The sequence below is a fragment of the Callorhinus ursinus genome, unplaced genomic scaffold, assembly GCF_003265705.2.
Source record: "Callorhinus ursinus isolate GAN/ISIS: 27379988/994484 unplaced genomic scaffold, GSC_fseal_2.0 scaffold1, whole genome shotgun sequence".
Lineage (NCBI taxonomy): Eukaryota > Metazoa > Chordata > Mammalia > Carnivora > Otariidae > Callorhinus > Callorhinus ursinus.
Window position 1 is genome coordinate 121,653,553 of NW_027397063.1, and position 26,530 is coordinate 121,680,082.

Here is a 26,530-nt window from a genome sequence, read left to right on the forward strand (position 1 = left end):
GAAGCAGACTTTCTGCTCAGCAGGGAGCCCGATGCAGGACTCGATCCTGGGACTCCAGGATCATGACCTGAGCCGAAGGCAGTCGCTTAACCAACTGAGCCACCCAGGCACCCTGGAGAAGGGATTCTAAACTTCTTGGTTTTTGAGCTTTGTCACCTCCACCCACCCAAATGTTCCTTGCATTGCAGTAGGTTCTCCCCCAGGATATAGTGTGGAATGGGATAGGATTTTGTTTGGGGTGCACTAGGAGATGCTGTTGGTACTCCCTCAAAAACTTTTTCACTTGCTCACTGTGCCCATCCCCCAGGGGCTAACTGCCTTGTTGCCACCTCTCATTCCTGCAACCTGCAACTGTGGAATTTGCCCATGGGCAACTGGAGCTGCCCAGCAATTTATGTACCTGTTCTCCCTGCAGCCAACAGCCCAACTCCCTTACCTCAAGGCAGGACAAACTCTGTGGTGCAGTTCACACTCCAGAGCTCCCCTAGGAATGAGGCTGAAGATGGACTTCGTCTGACACCGTGCCCAAGCTGGGCTTCTTCCCCTGTACCATCCAGCTCCCCTTCCCCTCAGGATCCTCCTGAGAGCGCTCCCGTAAGTCATTCGCTTGCACATGGCACACGTGGCCTCTACCTCTGCTTCTAGGGAAACCAGCCTAAGCCAGGAGCTATGGCAGAGCAAGCCTTACAAGAAAAGGGGGAGCAGGGACTTGGGGTCCATCCCAACCTCTGCAACCATTGGCTAATTTCACAGTTAGCCTAGCTAGACACATGGAAGGCTCAACCCCTAAACCAGAGATCACAAATGCTGGCATGTGTACTGGTTTCTGCTCTCGCCACCCCTGTTCATGGCAGACGTCATGATGTTCATGGCAGCCCATGATCAATCATGGTCCTTGTTAGTTCTGAGTATGGAGACCATCCAAGAATCCTTTCCAGCCCAGCACTTCAGATAACCACTGTGCCTCAGGTGGAGCTGTGATTTGGGCCCTGGAGGGAGGTAATTTTGCTTTGCAAAGGTCTGTTTGAGGCTTCTGTTGATAGTGAAACCATTTGAGTAAAACATGTAACCAGAAAAATAGTAATTTATATTTAGAATCATGGACATCTTTTTTGGCCAAAGTCTTGCACCTCCTTCTACCCCTGAGACCCACAGTTTCAGTGCCAGTATCCACTGACCACAGTGAGTGGCTGCTGGTTTACTCTTTCCTGACATGAATGAGAGTCTTGATGACATGTGTTTGGTTCACTCGGAGTGCCTGTGACCTTAAGTAACTCCCACTTATTTCAGCTGGGCCAAAAGGCAAAAGCCATTTGCTTCTGTTTTGCACTTTGTTCCAGTGTAATCAAATAGACAGTGAGAGTCATTTCGTGCCACTGGTTGGGGCCTTTCTCTAATGGGTGGCAGGATGAGATGGTCTGAGGTTGGGGGAAATTTGGCCAGGCCTGGCAGCCCCTGGGAGAAGTCCAAATGTCTGGTAGTAGCAGGCTCTAGCACTTGAGCAAAAGAACAGGCAGAAAGAGCCCACTGTCATCATCAAAATGGCAGTGTTATTATTGTCCACCTGGGTATTGTGGCCCAAGGAAGTGCACTGCTAGTCCCCCCCTACCCCTAAGAGTGCATGTGCACGTGCCCAGGCACACGCCCCTCCCCCACCCACAGTGCACAGTTGCCCAGGTAATGCTGACAGAACAGCATGGACCATACCTTCCTTCCTGGTAGGCCAAGCTCCCCCTGTGGATGAAGAAGACAGGTAAGCAGAGGCTTCTTTGGAAGAGAAGTTCTGGAAGCACAGAGCTTAGTAGGGCTGATGACTGGGCATGACCATGTGGCTTGGCTGCTTGGCCGCTCACAGCACCCCTGCCATGTCAGTGGGCCAAGCTGAAATACACCAGTGGGATCTCACAGCTGCACCAGCAGCCCCATCATTATGGAGCCCATCCTCATGCACTAAGGCAAAATTAGCACATGCTTTGAAATCTCAACCAGAAAATTCTCCATGGCATCCCCAGGATACAGGCTGGAATTACCAAGGAGAGGTGGACTGAAGAAAGTAGTGGCTCATACCTTTTCTCCCTTTGGTCCTATCTTGCCAGGAAGTCCCGGTGGGCCCTATACCATCAAGATAAGAAATGAAAAAGTATATATCAAACCAAGGCAAGGACAGGTAGTGAGGGAGGCAGGATTGGGAGGGAGGCTCCTCCAGCAGCTTGGTTCCCTGTGCAGACTCAGGGCTCCAAGGACCCCGTGAAGGACCCCCTTGTGCCCTCCAACCTAGGCTCCCTGTCCTCTTCCAGCTTTCTCTGAGCTATGTTTCCAGTGGTGCCATGGTTATAACTACAGAGTCTTCAAGAAATGCTGTTTGCTGAAAACAAGATGCTTTACCACCTCTCTTATCTTTTCAGCTGCTCTCACCAAGTTTCCCTGCGACCCTTACAGAGGGGACATTCTGCTTTGCACATAGGAGCAGCCAACTTAGAAATTTCTGTGCTGGATCTATGGGCACCAGGTTCAGGGAAAGCCTTCCTGAAGATGTGAAGAATATTGGCAATGGAGCATTTTTGTCCCATTGTCCAGCCACAGGAGTAGGGCTGACTCCAGCTCAGGGATTCTAGCACCTACTTACTACACTAAAGCTTGGCACATCCACAGCCAGAATGCAGCTACTCTGTGCTCACACGTCTATGAAATGCTCAGTAGGCTAACTGCTTTCCAAATGCCCTAGTATAGCAGAGAGGAAATCCATCAACCCCCACCAGGCCACTACTTCATCCCCAAGATCTGCAGGTGAACACGCCTAACACAGAGCCTGTTTGAAATCTGATTCCTGTGAGACTTGTTCAAATACCAAACAGCCCCCTCAGGGGCTCCCACACCTATCACATTAGAATCCCCTGAGGATCTTTTGAAAATCCCCAAGACCAAGGCACACCCCAGATCAATTACATCACAATCTCAAGGAGAGGGACAGGGGCCTCAGGAATGTTTGAAGTTCCCAGGGAATTCTAATGAACAGATAAGTTTGGGAACCACAGTCTCTGGTTTATACTCCTGTTTGGGGAGGGGGGAGGGGAAGAGGGAGAGTTACTTCCTTTCCTACTCTCCCCCTCCCCTCCCCCCCCACCACACCACTTCTTTCACCCTCCCACCTTCCCCTCCTCCCCACTTCTCTCTCTCCCCACTCCTCCTGGTCTGGGCACCCTTGTGTGGAAAGAGGGCTTCCTGGGAGGGCGGCCTCACCACCCTCCCTCGCCAGCCACCCACCCACCTGGTGACCCACTGGGGACTGCACTGGCCCCACCACCTGGCCCTCAGTGCTGCACCCCTTCACTTCAGAGCTGCGTGGGCCAGCTTGGGCCGATAGCACAGGTGCAGGGTATACAAGTCCTCGAGGATCAAAGTCCAGGGGGCACCAGTGCTCCCAGAAAGTGTGACTCAGAGGGGCAGAGGTTCCCCACTCCCCAAAGCCTGGGAGCCCAGGGTGACAGAGAGCCCCAGGACCGTGCACATGCCAGGCAGGATGAATGAATACTGTTCCATTCTCTCATTTCTTATTATCAGGCCATTGTGCTCTAGCTCAGGGCTTTTCAATCTGTGATGTTTAGATAATGCAGCTGGGGAGTCTTGTTAAAATGCAGATTCAGATAGCAGGGGTGTGTGTGTATGTAGGGGGAGGGGAGAATGAGATTCTGCATTTTTAACAAGCTCCCAGGTGATGCCAATGTTACTGGTCCACGGGTCTCATTTTGCTTGGGAACAGCATTTTACGCTGTGTTCTAAGGCAATGGAGGGGGCTGCAAATCCCACCCCCCAGTTGGGCAGCACAATCTCCACACGACTCAAAGGGATTGCGTGAGGTTCGAGATGTACAAGCATGGTTGGACAGCTGCTGGTCTGAAGTCAGCAGAGAATCCCCCTTTCCTTCCCACGCCCTAGGGTCCTCATGTGTGTATGCTGAGACCCGAGGAGACTGCCAGACGTGGGAAGATGGAAATCCTCCGTGGAGGTGCCCCTCAGGGGGCCCATCCTGCCTTTCTGCAGACTTCCTAGCCCCTCTGTGGCAGCCTCCAGCTAATTCTGGGTCCAAAGGCCTGTTTTTATTGCATTTGACAAATATGTATGGAGAGCTTACGACAACCCGTGCCCTGGTGTGGGCTGGGCACAACATGTGAACAAGATGGGCAATGTCCCTGCTCTCAAGACCAGGGCGAACTGTCTCTGTTAAGAGGCAAACAAATATTGTAGACTCTGCCTCGGATATAGTATCTCTGTCACAGTCACTTACCTCTGCCCTTGTGGCACAAAGGCAGCCCGAGACAGTACAACTTTGATTACAAAAACAGGCGGCCGCCAGACCTGTAGGCCACAGTAGGTCAGTTCTTGCCAGACAGCTTATATTTGACAAAGGGAAGACCAAAGAGACCAGGGACAATAACAAAACCAATAAGAACATGACAACGAGATGAGAAAATGATGCAGAGAATTACAACAGGCCATTGGGATGGACAGTGATGGGGAAGGCTACTTTAGACTGGGTGGTTGAGGAAGGCATTTCTAAGGACCTGGCCTGTAAACTGTTCTGACAAAGGAGCTGGCTGTGGTGAAAATCAGAGGGAATAACATTCCACACAGCCAGAAGCACAGGCGCAAAAGCCCTAAGGCTGGAATGAGCTTGACATGCTTCAGGACCCAAGAGATGCGCATCAGGTGGGTAATATTGGTGGTCTGAGACGATGCAAGAGATACAGGCAGGGTCCTCTGGGGGCGGAGGGGGGGGCTCTGTAACCCAGGGTGAGGAGTTTGGCTCTTAGTCTCCCGTGATGGGAAGCCATAGGAGGGGATTACCCAGAAAGGAATGACAGAATTCATAAGGCATGTGGGCAACTGACTGCTGCTTATACCCTCTTTCCCCTCCCCATGGCAGACCCCAAGGCCCAGGCTAGGGGGTGCTCCTCCTTGATGGACTCCTACTGCCAGGCAGGCCAGAGGAACCACGGCCTGTGGGACAGGGTCTCTGGAGGGTACTCTTGTTTGCCTAGAAAATCCTTTCTCTACCATTGTGCCTATTCCTCACTCTGCCCTTTAGCTTCAGTGGGGAGCGGTGGGCTGCCTGGCTGCAGGATCTGGGGGCCAAATGAAGTTCAGAGTAACAAGTTCCCCATCACTTCCACTTTCCTGCACCAAATGCAGGCACTTCTCGGGCTACTGGCAAGGGTCAATGGTCACAGAAGGGGCAACCCACTGCCGCCAAGTGTTTGATGATAATTATAGTAACAATCACATCCATCTAGGTAGCAGCTCACTTGGACTCCTCACCACCACCAAAATCCAGTACTGCAGGGGTAATTATGATCTCCATTGCAGAGATGAGGAAATCAAGGCTGGGAGGCCAGAATTCACCCAGAGAAGAAGAATCAGTGTGCTATCCACATGGCTCTGGAGCTGGAGGTGAGCTAGAGAAGGAAAAACAGCCCCCATATCACTTTAAAAGGGGCAGCTCTGAGAGACTCTTTCCAGTGGGCTTCACTGCTCTGAACAGAAGACAGCAGGAGAGGATCTGGTGAAATGCACCAACCTGGGGGCCAGGGGGCCCAGGGGAGCCGAGCGATCCTTGAGCACATGACGACTGCATGGTCTCTAGTTCCAGGATGAGATTCTTCATGTCTGGGGAGAGAAGCTTCAATGCAAAGCAACACATGGTGACAGGTCAGACTTGGGGGACAGAAGAAGGATCACCACCTGGACACAGTCCTGCTCCCCAGTCCAGTCCTCAAGACTGGTGTTTCCCTGACACCTTGAAGAGTGTCCCAAGAAGATGACCTTCTGGGCCTCCAGTTCCTGTTCTGTCTTGAGACATACCTGGTTTGAATGGATTATAGAGATAGAATAGCCACTTTGGATGGAGTTAGGAAGCTCATTTCAGGGGCCTTTATCCAATGTCTAGGACAGCACTGTCCGACAGAAATAAAATGCAAGCCACCAAGGCAAGCCACATATGTGGTTTTAAATTTTCTGGTAGCCACATAAAAAAGGTAAAAAGAAAGAAGTGAAATTAATTTTAATAATATATTTAACCCAATATGTCCCAAATATTATCACTTCAACATATATTCCATATTTAAAAATTATTAATGAGACATTTTATTCTTTTTTCACACTAAGTCTTCAAAATCCAGTGTGTATTCCATACGTACAGCACATCTCAACTGGAACTAGCCACATGAAAAGTGTTTAAGTCACGTATGGCTAGTGGCTACTGCATTGGACAGTACAGGTCTTAGAATTTCTGGAAAAATTTGAGAATCCCAAGTCCCTAGAATATCCTGGCCCACTGTCTTCTCGCTCAGCTTCCCAAATCCTGCTCTTTCCCTCTTCCCAAATTCTGCTCCCTCTCACACCTCAGTATGGCTATCGAGGGACCATGTCTTGCATCCCCTCACAGAAACAGCCTACATTCAGTATGGGCTGTGGAAGGGAATTTCATAAATACTTGGGAAGAAAGGGGAAATTCCATATCTGAGCAGCTAAAGGGAGCCTCAAAAGTTCTAAATTCACCTCATTGTTCTCAGGAAGATGGGACGCTGTGCCAAATTCAATTTCCTGCTGAGAAGAATCTCCCTCCATAACTTATTTAAGACAGTGGGAGAACAAGACACACACCAGAAACTGCAAAATGCCCATTCTAGGGTTCAGCCTGCTGCGTGAAAGTAAAGGGTTGGATCCCTCAAGAAGGATCTGGAGGCCGCTCACCTCAAGTGGGGGGATGTGAGGGGCTGTGTGGCGGGCACTGGGGAGCCTGCATTTCTGTTTTCTCACAAGCCCTAAGGTACTCACCAGACCTCGGCCCCCTCTGAAGAATGGTGGTGGGAACAGTGGGGGTGGAGGGGGCGTCAGGAGGCAGCATCCTCTGTGGCCACCACGCTTCTTTTGATCCAGGCCAGGAAGGGCTGTGCAGAGAAAATTGCTGCTCATTAGTGCCGGGGCCTCTGTCATGCCCACTGAACCCCAGGGAGACTGGGGTGTGTGTGGACACCCCAGAATTCTGAATCTGATTTCTAACCCACTAGATATGAGTGCACCTTCTGTTTGCTGCTTGATGCAGTTCTCCCCCAGCCTTTGCTGAATGAAGATGGTTAATAAACAAGCAGATGGTATGGACACTGTGACCATAATAAGGTCCATTTCTCCCTCTTCAGGGACTGACTTGTCATTTTGTAGATGTGACAAGGAATGCAAAGTTCAGACTTATAATGCGTTCTAATAGCTGAGGAGAAGGAAGTGTTTGGTAATTATTTAGAAAGTGTGCTCAGAGGGAATTGTTCAGGGAGGGGGCAGCCAGGGCCCGAGGTGGCATTGATTATAAGAGACCCAGAGCCTCGATTTAAGACATCTATTTGACTCTAGACTCCACACACACAATTGGTGTCACCCAGGCTCACTAACGAGTTTACAGTCTAATGACTCAATACATGGGTGTGAGGAGATGGAAGGAGGGCCCTGGACCCTGATAGCTTCATTGAACATGGGGCCTTGCCCTAGTTCAATGTTAGTTTATGCTCAATGTTGAAGTATACCTTACAGAAGGATGCAAATCATGAGTCTACGGCCCAATAGATTTCTGCAAAGTGAACACACCCTCGAAGCCAGCCCCTGGATCAAAACACACAACTCTCCAGCATCCACAAGCCCCATAAGCTCCTGTCCAATCTCTGCACTCCTCCCTCTTCACCATCCTGACTTCTAACCCCTGGGAGTCACTGTATCTATTCTGGAACTTTATATAAAGGGAATCAGACAATATGAACTCTTGTGTTTGGCTTCTTTTGCTCAACATAGCGTTTGTGGGTCATTTGGGCGTTGCTTGTGGTTGTTAATGTGGAATAGAGTTCCATTGTGTGACTAGACCACAGTCTACTTATCCATTCCACAGCTGCTGAACACTGGGTTGATAACCACTACATACCCCACCAGAATGGCTAAACTGAAGAGGAAAGAAAATAACAAATGTTGGTAAGAACGTGGAACCAACAGAACTCATACAGTGGCCAGGGGGAGTGTAATTTGGTTCCGCCTCCTTGGAAAACTGCTTGGTATTGTCTCCTGAAGCTGAATACGGGCATCCCCTACAGCCCAGCAACTTCACTCCTAGGTGCTTACCAACAGACAAGTGGTTCTATGTTCACCAAAACACGTGTACTAGACTATTCACAGCAGTAATACCCATAATTGCCACAAGCTGTAACCTGACAGTGTCCAGTTTGGGTCTCATGATGATACCCTCACCTCCACCCCTTCGTTGAACCTCTGGCCTCACAGGATATGGGCAGGTCACTTCACCGCATGCCTCTCGGCCCTGAACCCAGCAGTTTCAGTCTTCTCTCTCGGGGGCCCGTGCTTGCCTACAGTTCGCACCCTGGGCCCCAGGACCTGGCTGCGGACCTCAGGCAGCCGGGGGGTGCTCCTCAGGAATGGCAGCCCCGTGCACACCCACACGATCACTCCCCGATGGAGGAGCATTCCACGAGCCTGTGCCAGAGATCCTCGGCCCTCTCTGACCCAGTGCCTCCTCTTGTAAGAAATATTTTGTGAAGACCCTTTTATGATCCTGACATGAAATTCATAAATCATACAACATACATACACAATTTAAAAAATCAATACAATCTTGCAGCAGCCAGACGTGGGGGTGGCCTGCCAGGGGCCACGGAAGCCGTGAGGGCAAAAAGAAAGGGACCGATGCAAACACCACTGAGGAGGCGCAGGGGAGAAGTGGGTCATAGGAGAGCAAGAGGGGGAAGAATCAAGGGTGGTTTTGAGGTTGCAGGGACCTGGGACCACAGTGATGAGAGTAGGAGATGGAAAAGTCAGAGGAGGTACTGGTTTGTGGGGAAAGCTGTCAAATTTGGTGTTAGACGTTTGTTCATTTGAGCACATGCTTTGCCAGGCACTGGGCCAGACCGTGGGGGTGGCGGCGGGTACAGAAAGATGCCTGACTAGTGCTTCAGACCTGCAGTCAGCAAGGCCTTTGGAGCTTGAATGGCTGCCACAGCCCTTCCGATAGCCCACTCGTCCCCTCCATCCCCACCCAGCCTAATCCTGGAGACTCATTCATTCATCAAGAACTGTCAGGTGCTGCCTCTACCAGGAAGCTCTCCTTGACTTTCCAGGCCAAGGTTGAGAGTCCTGCGATATTCTTTTTCCTGCGTTTACCCCCATGTTAGTTCTTACCTGTGGGATAAAACAGTTTCCTTGTATCTCCCTCACTACAGTGCTTTTTCAATTCCCAGGTTCTAGCACAGTACCTGACACACACTAGATATTCCACAAATGCTTGCTGGATTCATAATAATAACTAAAACAAAACAAAACAAAACCAAACACTTAACACATGCTTAGGCACCACTGAAGTGCTTCACACATATAAATTCACCTAATCCTCACAGCAACCCTGAGAGTTAATACTATTGTTATCATCACCCCCACTTTACAGATCAGTTAACTGAGGCCGAGAGGTAAAGCAACTTGCCCAAGGTCATACAACTGGCAGGGTTCTTCCTCTTGATCTCCACACTCTTCCACATATGGGTGGAAATACAGGTCAGGAGCTCAGAAGGCGGCAAGGGGCTCCCATAGCAACTACCTGAGATATATAGTATCAAGGGCTTCCAACCAAACGCCATCAGGAGCACACGTATAGTTCCATAAAACTGGCCCAATTGGCTCATCGTGAGGGAGGATACACCCCAGGGGACTGTGCAGCATCTCGTAAGAGGGTGTTAGAAAGGATTTGTTCTAGGATTGGGGAATTCACTAGGTGATGCTGGGGGAGACTCTTGAGGAAGCGAAGTCTGGCTCCGTTCTGGACTGGATGTGGTCGGGAAGTTAGTCTATGACTACCTTAATTCTTTTTTTTTTTTTTTTAAAGATTTTTATTTATTTATTTATTTAACAGAGGTAGAGAGAAAGCACAAGCAGGGGGAGCAGCAGGCAGAGGGAGAGGGAGAAGCAGGCTTCCCACTGAGCAGGGAGCCCGATGCGGGGCTCAATCCCAGGACCCTGGGATCATGACCCGAGCCGAAGGCGGATGCTTAACCGACTGAGCCACCCAGGGGCCCCTATGACTACCTTAATTCTTATCTAGAAGAGAAGAGCAGAGGGAGACGGAAGCTGTGGGTGATAAAGCAGAAGCCGTCACTCATATTAGCAAGGACAGAGGGATGGTTGGCCATGTTTGCAGTTGGATGGAGGTCTTGTTTTGTCTGTGTCAGATACTGTGACACAGTGGTCTTGTTTTTGTCATGGGCTGTCACAGTCGCAGACTGGCCTTTGTCTGATGCTGTTCTATGAAATGGTTTTCATCCAACAGGAACACTGGGGCCTAGGTGTGAGCGGCAGATCCGTTCCACCTGTCATGGGCTGCTTTCTCTCTCTCAGGGGGTAAAATAGGACAGCTTCGTTGTTATAAAACTTGACATCAATGCCAATCATATTCCTCTTCAAATTCATTCAAGTGTCTTTCCTAGAGTGTTGCGTAAGCTCGGAAGGGCAGCTTCCATGGCGCCCCCCGGCCCTGGGTGCAGGGTGAAGGCGGCAGCCACACACCAGCCCTCCAGAACCCTCTCAACGCCCCCCCCCCCCCCCCCCCCCCCAGAGGCACTTTCTCCTTTCCTGCTCTTCGGCCTCAGCCGACAGCTAAGGGCTGAGGTTGTGGCTTTTCGCAAAGTCTCCGCCCACCAGGAGTACCTGGGAGGCTGGCACATTCATGTGGCTAATGTGTACTCCTCACCATTGATTTTTGCAGACCATATATGCCCTCCCTTCACCCCCACATTCTCTGTGGACTTCCACGGATGAGAGACCCTGAATCATTTAAAGCAATTCTCTTATTTCTTCTTGGAAACTGGAGAACTCTTCGGTGAACATAAATTATCAGTTGCTTTTCCCGCTGAGGCATCTGCGTTGTTCATCTCTCCCCATCCCTCCTCGCCCTTTCCCCCTTGACCTTGACTTCACTTTCAGCAGGTGAAGAGCATCTATTTCTGCCCACCCCTGCCACAACTCCCTGGAGATGTTTGTTTTTAGCACAGTCTAGTTTATTTACGGCTCATTCCAGTTCAGGATATTTCCATCAGGTGGATGTGTTTGGGAACAGCTTTCCCGGCCCTCCCTCCCCGTCAACTAAGCCAGGACTTCACATGTCTATTTTAGTGTCATCCGAGTGGCCTGTGGGTCTCATTCAGGACTAGGCTGCCTCCATGGACTCGTGTTTGAGCCCAGGGTCCAGCTTGGTAAAGCCCCAGCAGGCTCTGTGGTAATGGAAACAACCACGTGGGTAGGAACATGGGGCCTGCAGAAACCCGGGTGCGCCGCGTGGCTCAGGCCCAGGCAGCTGCCTTGGAAATGCCAATTCCCACGGAATTTCAGGACCACTTGCCCTGACTTCAAGACACTGAAGTCATACTGTACGTGGCCGCTGCAGCGCCAATTCATGGGTAGAAATAATGCTGGGTCTAATGCAGGTTTGTGGCAAATGTTGGATTTTTGGTTTTGTTTCTGTTTTGTTTGCCGCTGCAGGTACTGGCTTTGCCCTTTGCACTCAATACCCATTTGACTCTGGGGCACATCCTTGGAAAGTGTGATTCACTCGAACTTCTGGAAATATAAGGACTTGAATCAAAGAGTAGTAGTCTGTGCAAGACTGATGAGCCACAGACCCGTAGCCCTGAAACAAACAATACATTGCATGTTAAAGAAGAAGAAGAAGAAGATAGGAGGGGAAGAATGAAGGGGGGAAATCGGAGGGGGAGACGAACCATGAGAGATGATGGACTCTGAGAGACAAACTGAGGGTTCTAGGGGGGAGGGGGGTTGGCGGATGGGTTAGCCTGGTGATGGGTATTAAAGAGGGCACGTTCTGCGTGGAGCACTGGGTGTTATATGCAAACAATGAATCATGGATCACTACATCCAAAACTAAGGATGTAATGTATGGTGATTAACATAACAAAAAAAAAGAGTAGTAGTCTGGGTGCAAGTGACCACGTGACCTGGCACGACTCTTTGCTGAGACGAGGATTCCTTACCTACACCACAAGGAGCTTGGCCCAAACCATCTCCAAATTCTGTTTTCACACATACGACACCAGGATCACCACTGTGTCCACCTGCATCTCCCACTCATGAGACCAGCCCATCCATAGGGTACGGAGAGACAGCCTTTCTGTTTCTGCCTCCTGTTTCTGCAGCAAGCAGTACCCCCCACCCTACCCCCTGCCCAATCAAGCAAATGTATCATCAGAAGCCACCAAAGGAAAGAAGTCCCCTAAACCTCCTTCCTTTGCAGGGTGGGAAGATTTGAGGTGCAGCCATATGCTAACTATTCTGTCACTGCTCACAAAGCTGGGGGAGTACCCAACTTCTTACGTCTGCCTCCTCCCGCTTTGGGGCCCTTCCCTGCCGGTTGGAACTTGTACCAGAAGGACGAGAGGAGAGGAGTTGAAGGGCACGTGCTCCATGCAGCACCGCGTGTCCTGACTATGAGCTGGATATCTCAGTTGCAGCGAAGTTCTCATGAGAGCTGGCTTCAGTTTGCTTGAAGTCTTCCCTGATACACTGACTCCAGAGAGGGCTACACCCTACGTCTTTCCTCCAACCCCCACTCACGTACCCCACACACCTTGTAAAGCAAATTCTGATCCTAAAAGTTGAAGGTATGTGAACGTCTCTGAAAGATCACGGTAGGAATTTGCCACCTGGCAACTGGGCCCTGTGTGGGCATGGGGAGCAGGTGAGGGCACAACCTTGCAGAGAATATGACTTGGCAGTTTGGTGGCTACTGTCTCTGGGGCAGTAACCACATGACCCAAGCCAACAGCCTGGAGAATAATGGACAACATCTCGGCCACCCAATACCATGCCTGGCCCCAGACCACAGTACGTGATGTTACTTCAAAGCCAAAGGGGCAGCAACTGCCAGCCTGCGACCTCAAAGTTAAGGTCACAGGAGGGGCACACACAGGTACACACACACGAGTGTGTATGTCAAGGTCCCCACCAACTCCACCGCCAAACGCCTTTATGTGCAATTCCAACACTGGTCGAGAAGTTTAAGACTTAAAGAAGGCTGAAAGCACCCAGAACAAGTCTGCTTCTCAAACCTTTTTTTCGAAAACCATGCACACGTCACATATGCAGGCATACAACACACACACACACACACACACACACACACACACACACACACACACACAAACTCACCCGAGCAGCAAGCTGAGGAACAGAGCAGTCCTGAAATGGTGAGCAGGTGAGTGAGGCTGAGTGATAGACCGGTCATTGTGGGCAAGGCCCAAGGAGGGACTGGCCAGGGAACACACGCAGGCGACAGGCTGAGATTTGTCACGCCTCCGAGCACTCCCAGCTGGGCATTTGGGGTGGGAGTCAGCCAATCCCTGCTCTGGTGTTGCTTCTGGCCCAGATGCCAGGGGTCCAGAGGCCAGTCCTCAGCTCCCGGGAGCAGGAACAGGTAGGCAGGGCTTTGGCCTCACAAGAGGCTGCACTGGGGGGCAGCTTGGGGGAGGAAGAGTGCCCCCATCCCAGGGAAGGAGGTGAGGCTGGGAGCCCGGAATCCTGATCACCCCCGCCAGCCAAGAGGAAATGGGAGTGTAATCTGTCTAAAAGGCTGCTTTTCATTTAGCTCAGAAACTGCCCCTGTCAATACTGTTCTGGCAAGCCTCAAAGTCCACCCCCACTGCAATTGTTCTGGGGGAATCTGCCCTCCTCTACTTCAGGGAAGACCTCTGTCACCAGGGTCTTGGCTCGAATCATGTCTGTGCCAAGGTGCCGCCAGCAAGCTAAACTTAATTTTTAAAATTATACAAATTTCAAAAAGATATATATATATATACATATATATCTTTTTTAAATATATATATTTCCAAACAGCTTGTGGAGCAAACCTTTTTAGATGAAGCCTGCCTGTAAGATAACAAAATGGCATATACCAGATACATGTGGAATCTGTCTGATAACTTGATAGGCATACCCAATGCACAAGAATGCACACACACACACACACACACACACAAAATTCTAGTAAAAATCATAAGCTACTGTGAGAGTCAGAAGACTTTTTCTGGAAAGGGCCAGATAGTAAATATTTTAGGCTCTGTGGGCTGCATGGTCTCTGTTACAACATAACTCTACTGTTATGTGAAAGCAACCAAAGACAATAAAGGAACATAGTTATGTCTACTAAATCTTTATTTACAAAAATAGGAAGCAGGCTGGATTGGGCTCACAGACTGTAGCTGGCTGACTCCTGAGCTAGAGCCTTCAGAAGAAAGGAGATTCCTTGTATGCATTCATTCATTTACTGTTTCATTCATTCAGAAACACACATTGAATGGCAAATGTATGCAAGACCCAATGACTAGACACAGTGCCTGTCCTTGGCATGTGTCATTCAGTGTCGTGGAAAGAATATAGGCCCTGGAGTCAGGCAAACCCAGTCTAGAGTTACCCAGGCTGCCACTTACTACTGTATAACCTTGAGCAAGTTATTCTCTCTCTCTGAGTCTCAATTTTCTTTCTTTCTTTTTTTTTTTTTAAGATTTTATTTATTTGTTTGAGAGAGAGAGTAAGAGAGGGAGAGGGAGCACAAGTAGGGGGGAAGGGGCAGAGGCAGAGGGAGAAGCAGGCTCCCGAGCCCGACATGGGGCTCAATCCCAGGACCCCAAGATCATGACTTGAGCCAAAGGCAGACGCTTAACGGAATGAGCCACCCAGGAGCCCATCAATTTTCTTATCTGTAAAATGGGTAAAGCAAAACCCACCTTGCTAGTTTGTTGTGAGGATTAGAGCTAAGGATTTCAGAGTTCCTGGAATAGAATAGGATCTCTTTAATTGACATTGTCAGAGATAACTACTTTGCACTAAAAAGCAAAAAGAGAAGTGGCTAACAGGGCGCTGGGGATGTCTGGAGGGATTTACAGCAGGAAGTGATGGGTACCAGTTGGGGGAGGGATGTAAGTGAGAAATCAGGGAAGAAAAATCAGGGAAAGCTTCCTGGAAGAAGTGAGCTGAACTCTGAAAGCAGAGAAGATTTGCTGGTACCAAGATGAAAGGAGTAAGGGAGGAAAGGGTTCAGGCTCTGTTCCTTCTCTGAAGCATTTCCCTCTGTTCTCAGAAACACAGAGGCTAAGACATCAGAGAAAGCACGGAGGGCATGGAGTGCTCAGTCCTAAATTCCAGACTGTTGTGGAAATATCAGCAGCATCACATTTTCCCAAATTCCCCTGTGCTGGGTCATATTCCCGCAGCGCTTCATTTTTCGAATCCTATTCAAAAACCTTTGGAGATGGAAGTTTTGCCACTTTTTAGCAAGCACTTTTTAGCAAGCCATTTCCTTTTTACCATTCAACATCATACTGTTCCTAAAGAGGTTTACACACGTAAACCACTCAGCTGCACTTCGATTATTGTAAAAACAAAGGAGACTGGTCTAGATGGTCCCTGAGTCCTGTGCCACTCTGCTGGTGTTCGAATCTCTATTTTGAACCTAATGACTCAGGCCCATGAACGTCTCTTTCTGTCTCTTCCATGTTGCTCTCCTTTTGCAATTCTCTTTTCTGTCTCATTCTCTCTGTCTCTATGTCTTTGACTCTGTCTCATTTGCTGTCTTTATGCCTCTGACTCTGTCACATTCTCTGTCTCTCCGAGCACTAAGAGCTAAACTCCTTGAGTCAAATGCCTAGATGTACGCTCGACTACTGTTAACTGCCCTCTAGCCAAGCATGTCAGCCTGGAATTTGGAATCCTGGTCCCCAGCCCTGGTGTGGCCAGTAACTTGCTGTGTGACCTTGGACAATTCACTTCCCCTCTGGGCCTTGGTTTCCCCAAATATAAAATGGGAGCAATTGGCCCAGATGAGCTCTGAGCCCTTTCCAGCTCTGGCTTCTACGAGGGGCTATGATTTCTGAGACTTAAATGGTCCTTTCTAAGGGCCCTGGACAGAGATAGAAGATCATTCTTTCCCCTTCTCCACCAGTGAGCCATCCTGTGCCCTCGAGGCAGCTGGCCTGCTGAGTTCCCTCCAGTTCCTTGGCCCAGGCACCAGCTCACCACAGCAGAATGGCCTACAAAATCTAATTCATAATAAAGGTTTCCGGGGCCTTCCTGCAGCTGTCAGCAGGTGTCATATTCACAGTATTTTGTCTTAATTGCAGCTCTGGTATTTATCAAACAGGCCAGAAGTCCACTTCTGGAATGCCGCCTCCCTGGGCACCATTCCAGAAGTTCTTGTCCCCCTGCTGCCACATGCAGGCCTGTTCTCTGCCATCCTGGGCCAGAGCAGAGTCCTCTGTGCATCTTCCCCCACCCCTGTGTCTCCCATCCCTGCTGCACAGAGAGATCCTGAAGCCTGGATAACTCAGCATCCTCCCCAAGGACCCAGAGTCCCCTTTCTGAGGCAAAAACACCTGCATGTTTAAAGGCACAGCCTAGGACCGCACCAGCCCCAGGGTACCTCAAGTCTGCTGGCCCATCCCCAAACCTGGGTGGGCAGAGAAGTAGACTGGACAATATGGGTTCTACCTTCCCACTGACAGAGACTCTCTCCTTGACCAAACTTTGTTCAGGTTCTCAACAAGGCCTTGAACTTGGGTTTCTGTGTCTGTCCTTGCAGAGCTCAGTTTTAGCAAGAATCCAGCGAAGTCCACTTAGAGTGACTCCTTACCCTTGATATCTGACCAAGTTCCTCATTCCCCCTACCCTTTATATCTTAGCACCCTTGCCTGCCTTCAGCAAGAATTCTGTTAACTGGGTTTAGCAAGAATCCCCCTACCCCTGATGTTTCCTCTTAGGAATTTTCCATCCACCGACACCCTCCCCTCAACCAGCTCCTTGGCTATAAAGCCCCACTTTCTTACTGCATTCAGAATTGAGCCCAATCTCTTTCCCCTCTTGAGACCAGCTTGCCACCTGGGGCAACAGTCTTGAACAGAGTCTTCCTTACCATTTCAACAAGTAAACACCTCCAAGAGAGCCCTATAAAACATTCTTATTTATTGAATACTTCCTATGTGCCAAGTCCTTTCAATGCCACGTGGATACAGAAAGAAATAAGCCCAAGGTCTATCCTCTGGAGGTCAGAGTTTTCATCCTATCTGCTAACAGGAATTGATTGGCACAGATTTCCTGGAACAGTGTGTTAAGAAGGACTCTGAGGAAAGAGGGTCATGACTTACTGGTGTTGGCTTCCTTGAGATGAGAGGAAGGCATGACACCTGTGCAACATACTTGCAGACCCTGGTTTAGCAAAATCCTCCTCGTGAAACAAGGACAACACTGCACTTCCATGCGTCATTGCATTTAATCCTCGAAGCACCACTATCCTCATTTTATAGAGGAGAAAAGGACTCTTGGAGAAGCCGTCACTTAGTCCAGGCCTCACAGAGAGTACAGAATTAGAGTCAGAGTTCAAAAGGGATCTTGCACACAGCCCTGGGAGAAGGTGCCCTCCTGTTGGCCAACTTCCTCAGTCCTCGAGGGATGGCTCTCCATGTGGACATCTCCTGCCCCATCTGCTGTTCTCACTGCTCTCACGGTAGAGCAGGGTGGTTTCCCTCTGACCTGGCCCTACCCTGGCTAGCAGGCTCACTCCCCTCCTAACTCCCAGCCACTGACTTTATGTCTAGGACCTCCTCAGAGTTGGGGCTGTGCAGAGAAGGCTAGCATTCCCCCAAATGTGGGCTCTTCCTTCCAGAGGCAAGAGCTGTCCCTGAGAAGTGGCTGCACTTCCCAGCCCCCTGCAGTGTGACTAGCTGGAGGCATGGGACCGTGACCATGCTTGCCAATGGTTCTGCCTGGGTGCAGAGGACTTAAACCTTAGTGGATGGTGGAGGCACACATGGAAGGGGCCAGCATCCCCAAATGCCAGCATGGAGGTGAGCTGCTCCCAACAAGGCACACTGGACTGTTAGGTGAGCATAAAATAAATTCTGATTAGATGAAGTCACTACAATGTTGGTGCTTGTTTATTAGAGCAGATAAACATTACCCCAACCTGGCAGTGAGGCACCAGCAATAGGAACTATTCTGTGAGCATTTAATATCCTTCTTTGATTCCCACAGCAACCGTATGAAATAGTAGTATCATCATTCTTATTTTTAGGCAAAGCTCAGAGATTTAGGGATGCACCTACGGTCCTACACAGCCAGCAGGTGGGAGGCCAGGCCTGAATCCAGATGTCTGACACTGGAGACTTCCGGAGATTTGGTTACTAGCACCAAGTGGTGACCTCTCTCCCCCACTACCAGCCAGACAGAATGAGCAGGGAAGCTCAGGAAAAATGGCAGGTGTCGTCTCGGCCAGCTGGGGTTGGAGAAGTTTACCAACACCCCGTTCCATGCCTTTCTAATCAAACTTTACCATTACTCACTTTGGGCCCCAGTTTCCTGCTGTGTAGACTCACATGAATAGACAATCCTAGTTGCTTCCCATCATGGCCACAGAAGCCTCAATCATGTGTGCTCCTGGGCTTTAGTCAAACATCAACCTTTTCTGTTGACTAGTCTACTCTTCAAAGTGAACAATGAATCTGCAACTCATTTTGAAATCCATCCAAAAAGAAGAAGAAGAAGAAGAAGGAGAAGGAGAAGGAAGGAGAAGGAAGGAGAAGGAAGGAGAAGGAAGGAGAAGGAGGAGAAGGAGGAGAAGGAGGAGGAGGAGGAGGAGAAGAAGAAGATGATGATGCAGGGACAAAGGGATACGTGATAGGGTACATATAGCAAAATGATAACAACTGCAGAATCTATTTGGTGGGTGTATTTGTTTGCTAAGGCTGCCATAACAAAGTACCAGGGTGGCTTAGCCAACAGAAATTTATTTTTCTTAGTTCTGGAAGCTAGAAGTCCAAGATTAAGGTGTTGGGAGGTTTGGCTCCTTTGGAAGCCTCTCTCCTTGGCTTGCAGATGGCCACCTCCTTCTAGCGGTGTCCTCACATGGCCTGTGCTCTGTTTGAGCATCCCTGGTGTCTCTGTGTGTTCAAATCTCCTCTTCTTATAAGGACACCAGTCAGATTGGATTAGGACCTACCCTTATGGCCTCATTTAACCTTAATTACCTCATTTAAAGGCCCAAGCTCCAAATACAGTCACATTCTGAGGTCCTGGGGGTTAGGGCTTCAACATATGAATCTGGGGGGAGGGGGTTAGGTACACAATCCAGCACAAAATGTGGACATATTGGTGTTTCCTGGACGATTTTTTCCATTCATTTCAATGTTTGAAATTTTTCATTATAAAAAAGAATAAAATACAAAAATTTAAGTAGGAAATGGAGAACCAGAAGATACCTCCCCAAGGGTTAGGACTGGGGGTGGGTCAGAGTTAAGGCACCACCATTGCCTGCAGAAGCCTGCAGCCACTCATTAGGAGACCTTGAGCAGGGAACTGAATCCCCATGAAGGACGTGTTCTCTTCTGCCCCCTCCCCTGCCAACGGGGACACCTTGAGGAGGAAGGTCTGCCCTAGTTAGGTGGATGAAAGAAAATCTTCTCATATTTGGCATTATTTTATAGTAAGTCATATATCAAAGATGACTCCTTTGATTGTGCATAGATTCAAGAGACAACCCAGCCCCTTTTCCTCCCACAAGGGAATTTTTCGACCTTATCTAAAGGAAGGCATCTGTTTTTTTGAGTTTAAGTTCTAATTTGACAAAATGGCATGTGGTAAGCAGAGTGGAAGGAGGAGACAATGTTATTAGGAGCCAAGGGAACATCAAGAAACCTCCCCAAGACTGGCTGCGCCTTAGCTCTGAATTTGATTACAGTGTCCAGCATGAAGCAGCGAGCACTATTAAATCTTCTGCTACAGCTTGACAGGGAAGGCCAAGTTTGTAGAGTTATTTGGGAGATCTGGCCATAGGTCAGAGACAAAACCCCCCAGCTACACTGGCCCAGCGGGTGGATTATTTCCAACACCCACTGACAATGGGGGCCGAGTGGAAAGACCCTGTTTTTCTAGCCACTATGTTTCCACACCTTCATTTTTCCATGGTGACATTCTAGTTCAAGACAGAAAAATTCCATCCTGTGTGCTCCAGATAAGAGGTTCTGTTTTGTGTGCATAAGTGGAATTTTGTTTAATTGTTTAGAATAGGTAATACATTCATGTGATTCAAAATTCCAAGTCAAGTGAACATAATGAACACTCTCCTGCTTCTGTACCAGTTTCAATTATTATTTTTAAGATTTTATTTATTTGTCAGAGAGAGAGAGAGAGGACAAACAGGGGAAGCGGCAGGCAGAGGGAGAAGTAGGCCCCCTACTGAGCAGGGAGCCCGATGCGGAACTCGATCCCAGGACCCCAGGATGATGACCTGAGCCGAAGGCAGACACTTAACCAACCGAGCCACCCAGGCGTCCCCAATTTCAATTATTTATTATCATTTAGTTTTCTGTGTATTCTTTCAGGAATATTTTATGCATAGATAAGCAGATAGGTAGGTATAATATATTCCTGTTCATCCTCAAAGGGTTACTTAAATATACAATTATACATATGCTACTCCTTCTTGGTTTCTTCATAGTATTTCTACGAGATTATTCTCTATAACTACATAAAATGCATCTACATTCCTTTCTTTTTTTTAAGATTTTATTTATTTATTTGAGATAGAGTGAGAGAGAGAGAGCACACGAGCTGGGGGATAAGGGGAAAGGGAGAAGCAGATTCCCCGCTGAGCAGGGAGCCTGACATGAGGCTGGATCCCAGGACCCTGAGATCATGACCTGAGCTGAAAGCAGACGCTTAACTGACTGAGCCATCCAGGCGCCCCTACATTCCTTTCAATGGCTGCATAATATTCCTTCATTTGGAAGACATTTCCCCTGAAGCAGAAAGCAAAAACATTCTTTAAATTACCTTTACATAGCCTGAAAAATTAATGAGCAACATATTAAGTAATCTGCACAGAACACTGACTATGTGCTAAGAACTAGCCCACAACGACCTTCAGTATTATTGTTTTCTCCCTTTGACAGATAAGTAAACTGAGGCTCACAGAAGTGCCCAGGTAAGTGACAGATTCATAACTTGAACCAGGATCAGTTGTCTCCTTGTCTTAGTTGCTCTGCTCTCACACAAATTCCAACTACTTGTGCAGCCTGAGACACCACAAGATGATCTACTTCCCTCCTCACTCATTATTTCATTTGTGTTATTTTAAATGTTACAAATAGACTACAGGCTCCTAGAGTTAGTCTTATGAATCTTCTTCTTCAATATAATAGTCCAGTACATAGTAAGAGGTGCAGTAAATATTGGTCCTTCTGTTTATGGGAAGTATATCAAAAATTATATATCTCAAGTAATTGTCATAATTTAGAGACTGAGACAGGTTTAAACATACTACTACTAATAATAATAATACAGAGAATCCGAATCAATTCAAGTGGATTTTATCGCCCCATTTAGAAAAATAAAATTGAACAAAATGCAAAATGGCGGTAGATGGGTATATGGTCAGAAAATTGAGCACCTTGGGGCGCCTGGGTGGCTCAGTCATTAAGTGTCTGCCTTCAGCTCAGGTCATGATCTCAGGGTCCTGGAATCGAGCACACATCGGGCTCCCAGCTCCATGGGGAGCCTGCTTCTCCCTCTCCCTCTCCCTCTGCCCCTGCTCAGGCTCTCTCTCTCTCTTGCTGTCAAATAAATAAATAAAATCTTAACAAAATACAGAAAATTGAGCATCTTGTCAAATCAGCCACCATTTTCTGGCCTTCTATTTGAAAATTTCATACTTAATAATCTTTCTTTTACTGCCTGGGAGGGCCCACACTAACAGGCCTGATGATTTGGCATCCTCTGTCCATTTTGAAAGGGGCAAGACTCATTCCATGTAAGGCAGACACGACATAGACGGAGGGCCCCTTTTCCTGACAGGGATAAATTGGATACAGGGAGTGGCTTGTCTTACCAGCTTGGTTCCGCACAGGATTGCACAATTTCCAGAGGGTGGACACTCTCAGGACTGCAGTGCCGTGCAGGAGTTCCCAGAAAGCTCACCTCCATCTGGGGAGGGAGGGAGGCCTGTGACTGACTCAGCCCATCGGCAGGCCTTTCTGCTGAGAAGTCAGTATGCTAAGACACTGTCCTCAGGTATGAGCCTGTGCTCCCCACATCTAGCAGGTCTAGTGTCACCCCTCGAGGCACAACAATGCCTGAGTACATACTCTACCAGCTTAGAGCCGGGCCCCCCCATGCTTTCTCCTTTGATTCTCCAATAGCCCCTCAAATTACCTTCCATTGCATCCCTGTTTCCAGGTGAGAAAAACTGGCTCTGACATTCAAGGTACCCTGGAGCAGGGCTCTGAGCCCAGACTTCCAATTCTAAAGCCATGCCATGCACTGAGATGTCCCCTGCTCAGCCTCTGGCTTTAGATGGGAACTGGGAATTGTGAAACGGACTCTTCAGCACTATGACCAATTCTCTCCAGCCTCAATAAAAGCAGATGGGATTATAGTAGAAATGAGGCCTCCTAGGAGGGGGCAAGTAGCCTGGATTCCAACCCTCTTACCACCATTTGGAATAATGGTTGCCACCAGTAAGTGAGCTTAACCATGTTCCAGGTGCAAAGCCCTGTACCTATTAGCTCATTTAATCCTCACTGCCACCTAATCAGGTAAGTACTCTTATAATCCCCGTTTTACAGAAGTGGAAACTGAGAAGTTGAGATATTAAACCAAGACTACTTGGCCAAGATCATTCAGCTAGTGGGTCATGAAAATGTCACTCACAGCCAGAGCTATCTGAATATGAACCCCATGCCCTTTACGCGGATGCCATGGCTTCTCAGGTGCCAGTGCTCACAAGAGAAACACGTGCCAAAACCCCTTTGTTGTGTAGGTGTTCATTCCATAAATTAGCAAGCAACTCATAAGCCACAAAGTCAGAGAAAGTCTACGGCTTTAAAATCTGGTCGATCTCTTCATTTTACAGAAGAGGAAACGGAGTCTCACAGAGAGCCTATAGCTTGTCCAACACTACACATGTGTCCTAGGAGTTAGTGGCAGGTCCAGAGAAATAACCCGTTTCTTGAATATCTACCTCAGGGCCTTATTACCGTGCTGCAAGGTCTCTCTAAGAACATCAGTAAACAGGCAAGTTACCAGAGCCACTGACTTAAACGTGCCCGTACCTCCTTCCGGTTGGACCCGAACAAGAGAACCTTAGCAGCAATCACCACTGCGGCCAGCTCTAAGCCTGCTAGGCAGGCACACTCCTTCAGGGCTCCCCAGCAGAGAAAGTAGAGGCCAGAGCAGTTGCCTCAGGTAATTGAAGAAAATTTAAAAACCCCATGTACCCTTGCATACTTTGGGGAATTTCTAGGACCCAAACTGTCCAGATAGCCAGCTCAGCCTTCCACTCCTCTCTTTCTATGGGCAGACATGGAGAGTGAAGGAGAGTGCCACCCAAAATGACACCACTCCCTTGGGGCCCTCATGCTCCCTGGACACAGAGGACACTCTTCTTTTCCACTATTAATTTTCCCTACAATGACCTTGCTGACGCAGCTCTAACAATGATGGACTGGGAGGGGGAAAGGGCTGTTGTTCTTGCTTGGAGCCTCCCAAATCCTGAACACTAATCTCAACAGTTCAGAATTTGGTTTCTGAATGACCACAGAGAATCTGGAAACCTTTTCGGGGCTACTCCGTGAGGTCCACCCCAGTATGGATGACCTCAGACACCGAACCAGTTCTGTTTGGGCACGAAAGGGCAGCCCAGTTCTAACTTTCAATAATGATCCACCCCACGGGAACTTCCTATAGGGGACAAGTTGAAACATTTTGAACAAGCCCCCAGGCACAGTAAAGTAAGGAAGCCCCGGCGGATAGATAGGTCTCTCTGGGTAGGACGGCTATCGTCACCCCATCCCCCACCTCCTGGGTCCCTGAGAAGCCCCATGTTAGGCCTGAGACCACTGGAATTTCCCTCCTGGAGCATGTGTCCCCAGAGAGAACTAGAGCTGTAGCAGGAAAGCTCCGGGGCTTTCCCCAGACTTCTCAGAAAGATACCAAGAAGGCCAGGTGAGCAGCAAGGCGGGATGAGTGGGGAAAGGAGTGGGCAGGACTGGGAGGGAAGTAGACTGTCCAGCTCACATTCATGCTTCCTTCTTTGCTTTCCTCTCTGTTCAGCCCCCAGCTGGTTTACGGTGCAAAGCCCTCAGCGGCCATGAGGCCTCTCCTTCAGCTGTTGCCAGCTCCCAACACACGCCTCACGCTTGTGCTTATGTTGGTTGCTGTGGAGACAGAAGTGTGGGCTTGAATGGAGCTAAATGCTCCTGGGCTGGGAGATGGAATAGGGCCAGGTGTATTTTTAAAGCCATCTGGGAAAGCCGGTCACCACGAGAACAGTCTTCTTCCCTGGTCAACATGTTCCTGCTTTAGGGACTAGTTCACAAACGCAAAATGGAAAATAGCTGAGCCCCCTTTTTTTGCCTTAATTCACTGGATATTTTAAGCAATAAGTTATTGTGTGGGTTGTATTTAAATTTTTGCCTTTAACACAAATGCATCTTAGGGGAAATCATGACCCCTTGGCATGTGCACAGACACTGTGAGGTTCTGGAAATAATGACAGAAATAATGACACATTATACACCAGACACTATTTTAAGTACCTTATGTTCATAATTAGCCCACTTCATCTTCACAACTCCTCTGTGAGTTAAATCCTGCTTTTAGCCACATTTTACATATGGGGAATCTGAGGCACAGAAAAGGCAATTTGTTTGCCCAATATCACAAAGCTAAAGAAAATACAAGGTTTGAACCCTGGCAGCATGACACCAGAGGCCCTACCCCAAACCACCAGAATATTCTGCCTCTACAGTGGTTTGGGGGCCAGTAAGTTTTGATTTGGAATTTTGACCCTGGCACTGTGTGACCTCAGCCAAGTGACTGCACCTTCCTGAATGTTACTTTCCTCTTTGGTAAAATGGGGGTACTACTGGCTTGTGAAATTGTTGTGAAGATTAGCAGTCATATATGTAAAGAGCCTAGCAAAGAGAAAGTGCTCAATGCAAGATAGCCATATGAGTATAACTCTCTTAAAGGATCAATGGTGGACGCAGCTGCTTCCCTGCCCAGATGCCCAAGCATCCCTCAGGCCCTATGGGCTTCTAGCTCCTACCACACACACCTGTGACTATGCCAGAGGGCTTCACCAGCTGTGAAAGTTGTTTGGGGCAAGCATGTCCCTAGGAGTTGGTGGGTAAATATCCCAGTCCTCTGTCTCTCTGTCTCTCCTGTTCCCCCCAGGAGAACTGAACCCCAGATGCCCACAGCAGCAATCTGCTCATGAGCTCCCTCTATGCTGACTGCCTGCCCTTCCCTATCTCACTTCCCCATGCCCTAGTGGGATCACCGCCTAAATAAACTACTGACACCCAAATCCTTGTCTCAGGGTCTGCTCTAGGAAGGAACCCAAATGAAGACAGTACACATGCCTGTGCCTTTGATTCTGATGCCACAGAAAGAAGAGTCATGGGACACTTTCCCCAGTGGAAAGGTAACTATGGGAGACTGAATAACAGTCCCCCAAAGAGGTCCAGACCGATCCCTGGAGCCTGTAAATGTTACGTTATATGGCAAAAGGAACTCTGCAGATGGGATGACATTAAGAAGTTTATGATGGGGAGATCAAGTCGATGGGCCTTAAATATGATCACAAGTGGCCTTTTAAGAGAGAGGCAGAAGGGGGTGCCTGGGTGGCTCAGTTGGGTAAGCATCTGACTCTTGGTTTCAGTTCAGGTCATGATCTCAGGGTCATGAGATCGAGCCCCGAGTCCGGCTCTGTGCTGTGTGTGGAGCCTGCATAAGATTCTCTCTCTCCCTCTCCCTCTGTCCCTCCCTCTGTTCATGCGCTCTCTCTAAATAAATAAATAAAATCTTTAAAAAAAAAAAAAAGAAAGAGAGAGAGGCAAAAGAAGACTTGACACAGAAGAAGGCAATATGACCACTGAAGTTAAGATGCTATGCTACTGGTTTTGAAGATGGAGAAAGGGGCCAGGAACCAAAGACTGCAATGAACATAGCTTAAAACTAGAAAAGACAAGACGCTTTGCCAGAAGGCCTATGAAGGAAGCACAGCCTTGCCAACACCTTGAGTTCTGACTTCCAGAACCGTAAGAGAATAAATGTTTAAGGCACCGTCTTTGGGGTGGTTCGGTTCGTTCCAGGGGCCATAGGAAACTAACACAGTGGCTCCGGGGCAAACGTGGGCAATGATTCTCAAAGTGTGGTCCCTGGACCCGTAGCATCAGCACCACCTGGGATCTTAGTAGAAAAGCAAACGCTTGGGCCCGACCCCAGAGCTACAGACTCAGAAATTCCAGAGGTGGGGTCCAGTGGTCTGGGTTTCAGCGAGCCCTGCAGGTGATGCTGACACTGGCTACAGTTTGGTGGTTAACCACAGCTAGCCATTAGATCACCTGGAGAGCTTTAAACACCGTCAATGCCGGAG

The 26,530-nt window shown here is 48.7% G+C and overlaps 1 protein-coding gene and 1 long non-coding RNA gene across 12 annotated transcripts in view; one reads left to right on the forward strand and one right to left on the reverse strand.

Annotated features, from left to right (window-relative positions):
- Nucleotides 1-26,530, reverse strand: part of COLQ (collagen like tail subunit of asymmetric acetylcholinesterase) — a 77,867-nt gene that overhangs the window by 26,070 nt on the left and 25,267 nt on the right. For 5 of the 10 annotated variants that reach the window (XM_073900293.1, XM_073900291.1, XM_073900290.1 and 2 more), the window contains 4 exons: nucleotides 6,835-6,947; nucleotides 5,576-5,677; nucleotides 2,068-2,112; nucleotides 1,708-1,734 (listed from right to left, as the gene is read on the reverse strand). In XM_073900293.1, the coding sequence (XP_073756394.1) occupies nucleotides 1,708-1,734; nucleotides 2,068-2,112; nucleotides 5,576-5,677; nucleotides 6,835-6,947 (287 nt within the window). Of the gene's footprint in view, nucleotides 1-1,707; nucleotides 1,735-2,067; nucleotides 2,113-5,575; nucleotides 5,678-6,834; nucleotides 6,948-13,257; nucleotides 13,334-26,530 lie in introns of those variants that run through there. The other 5 variants (XM_073900297.1, XM_073900300.1, XM_025882479.2 and 2 more) reach the window with 4 other exon arrangements.
- LOC112832040 (uncharacterized) lies at nucleotides 567-11,656 on the forward strand. 2 transcript variants are annotated; one of them, XR_012380633.1, is made up of 4 exons: nucleotides 567-594; nucleotides 5,365-5,448; nucleotides 7,931-8,010; nucleotides 11,575-11,656. It is a non-coding gene; the product is annotated as an uncharacterized lncRNA (long non-coding RNA). The 2 variants fall into 2 exon arrangements; XR_003210294.2 differs by lacking the exon at nucleotides 567-594 and having other exon boundaries at nucleotides 3,058-5,448.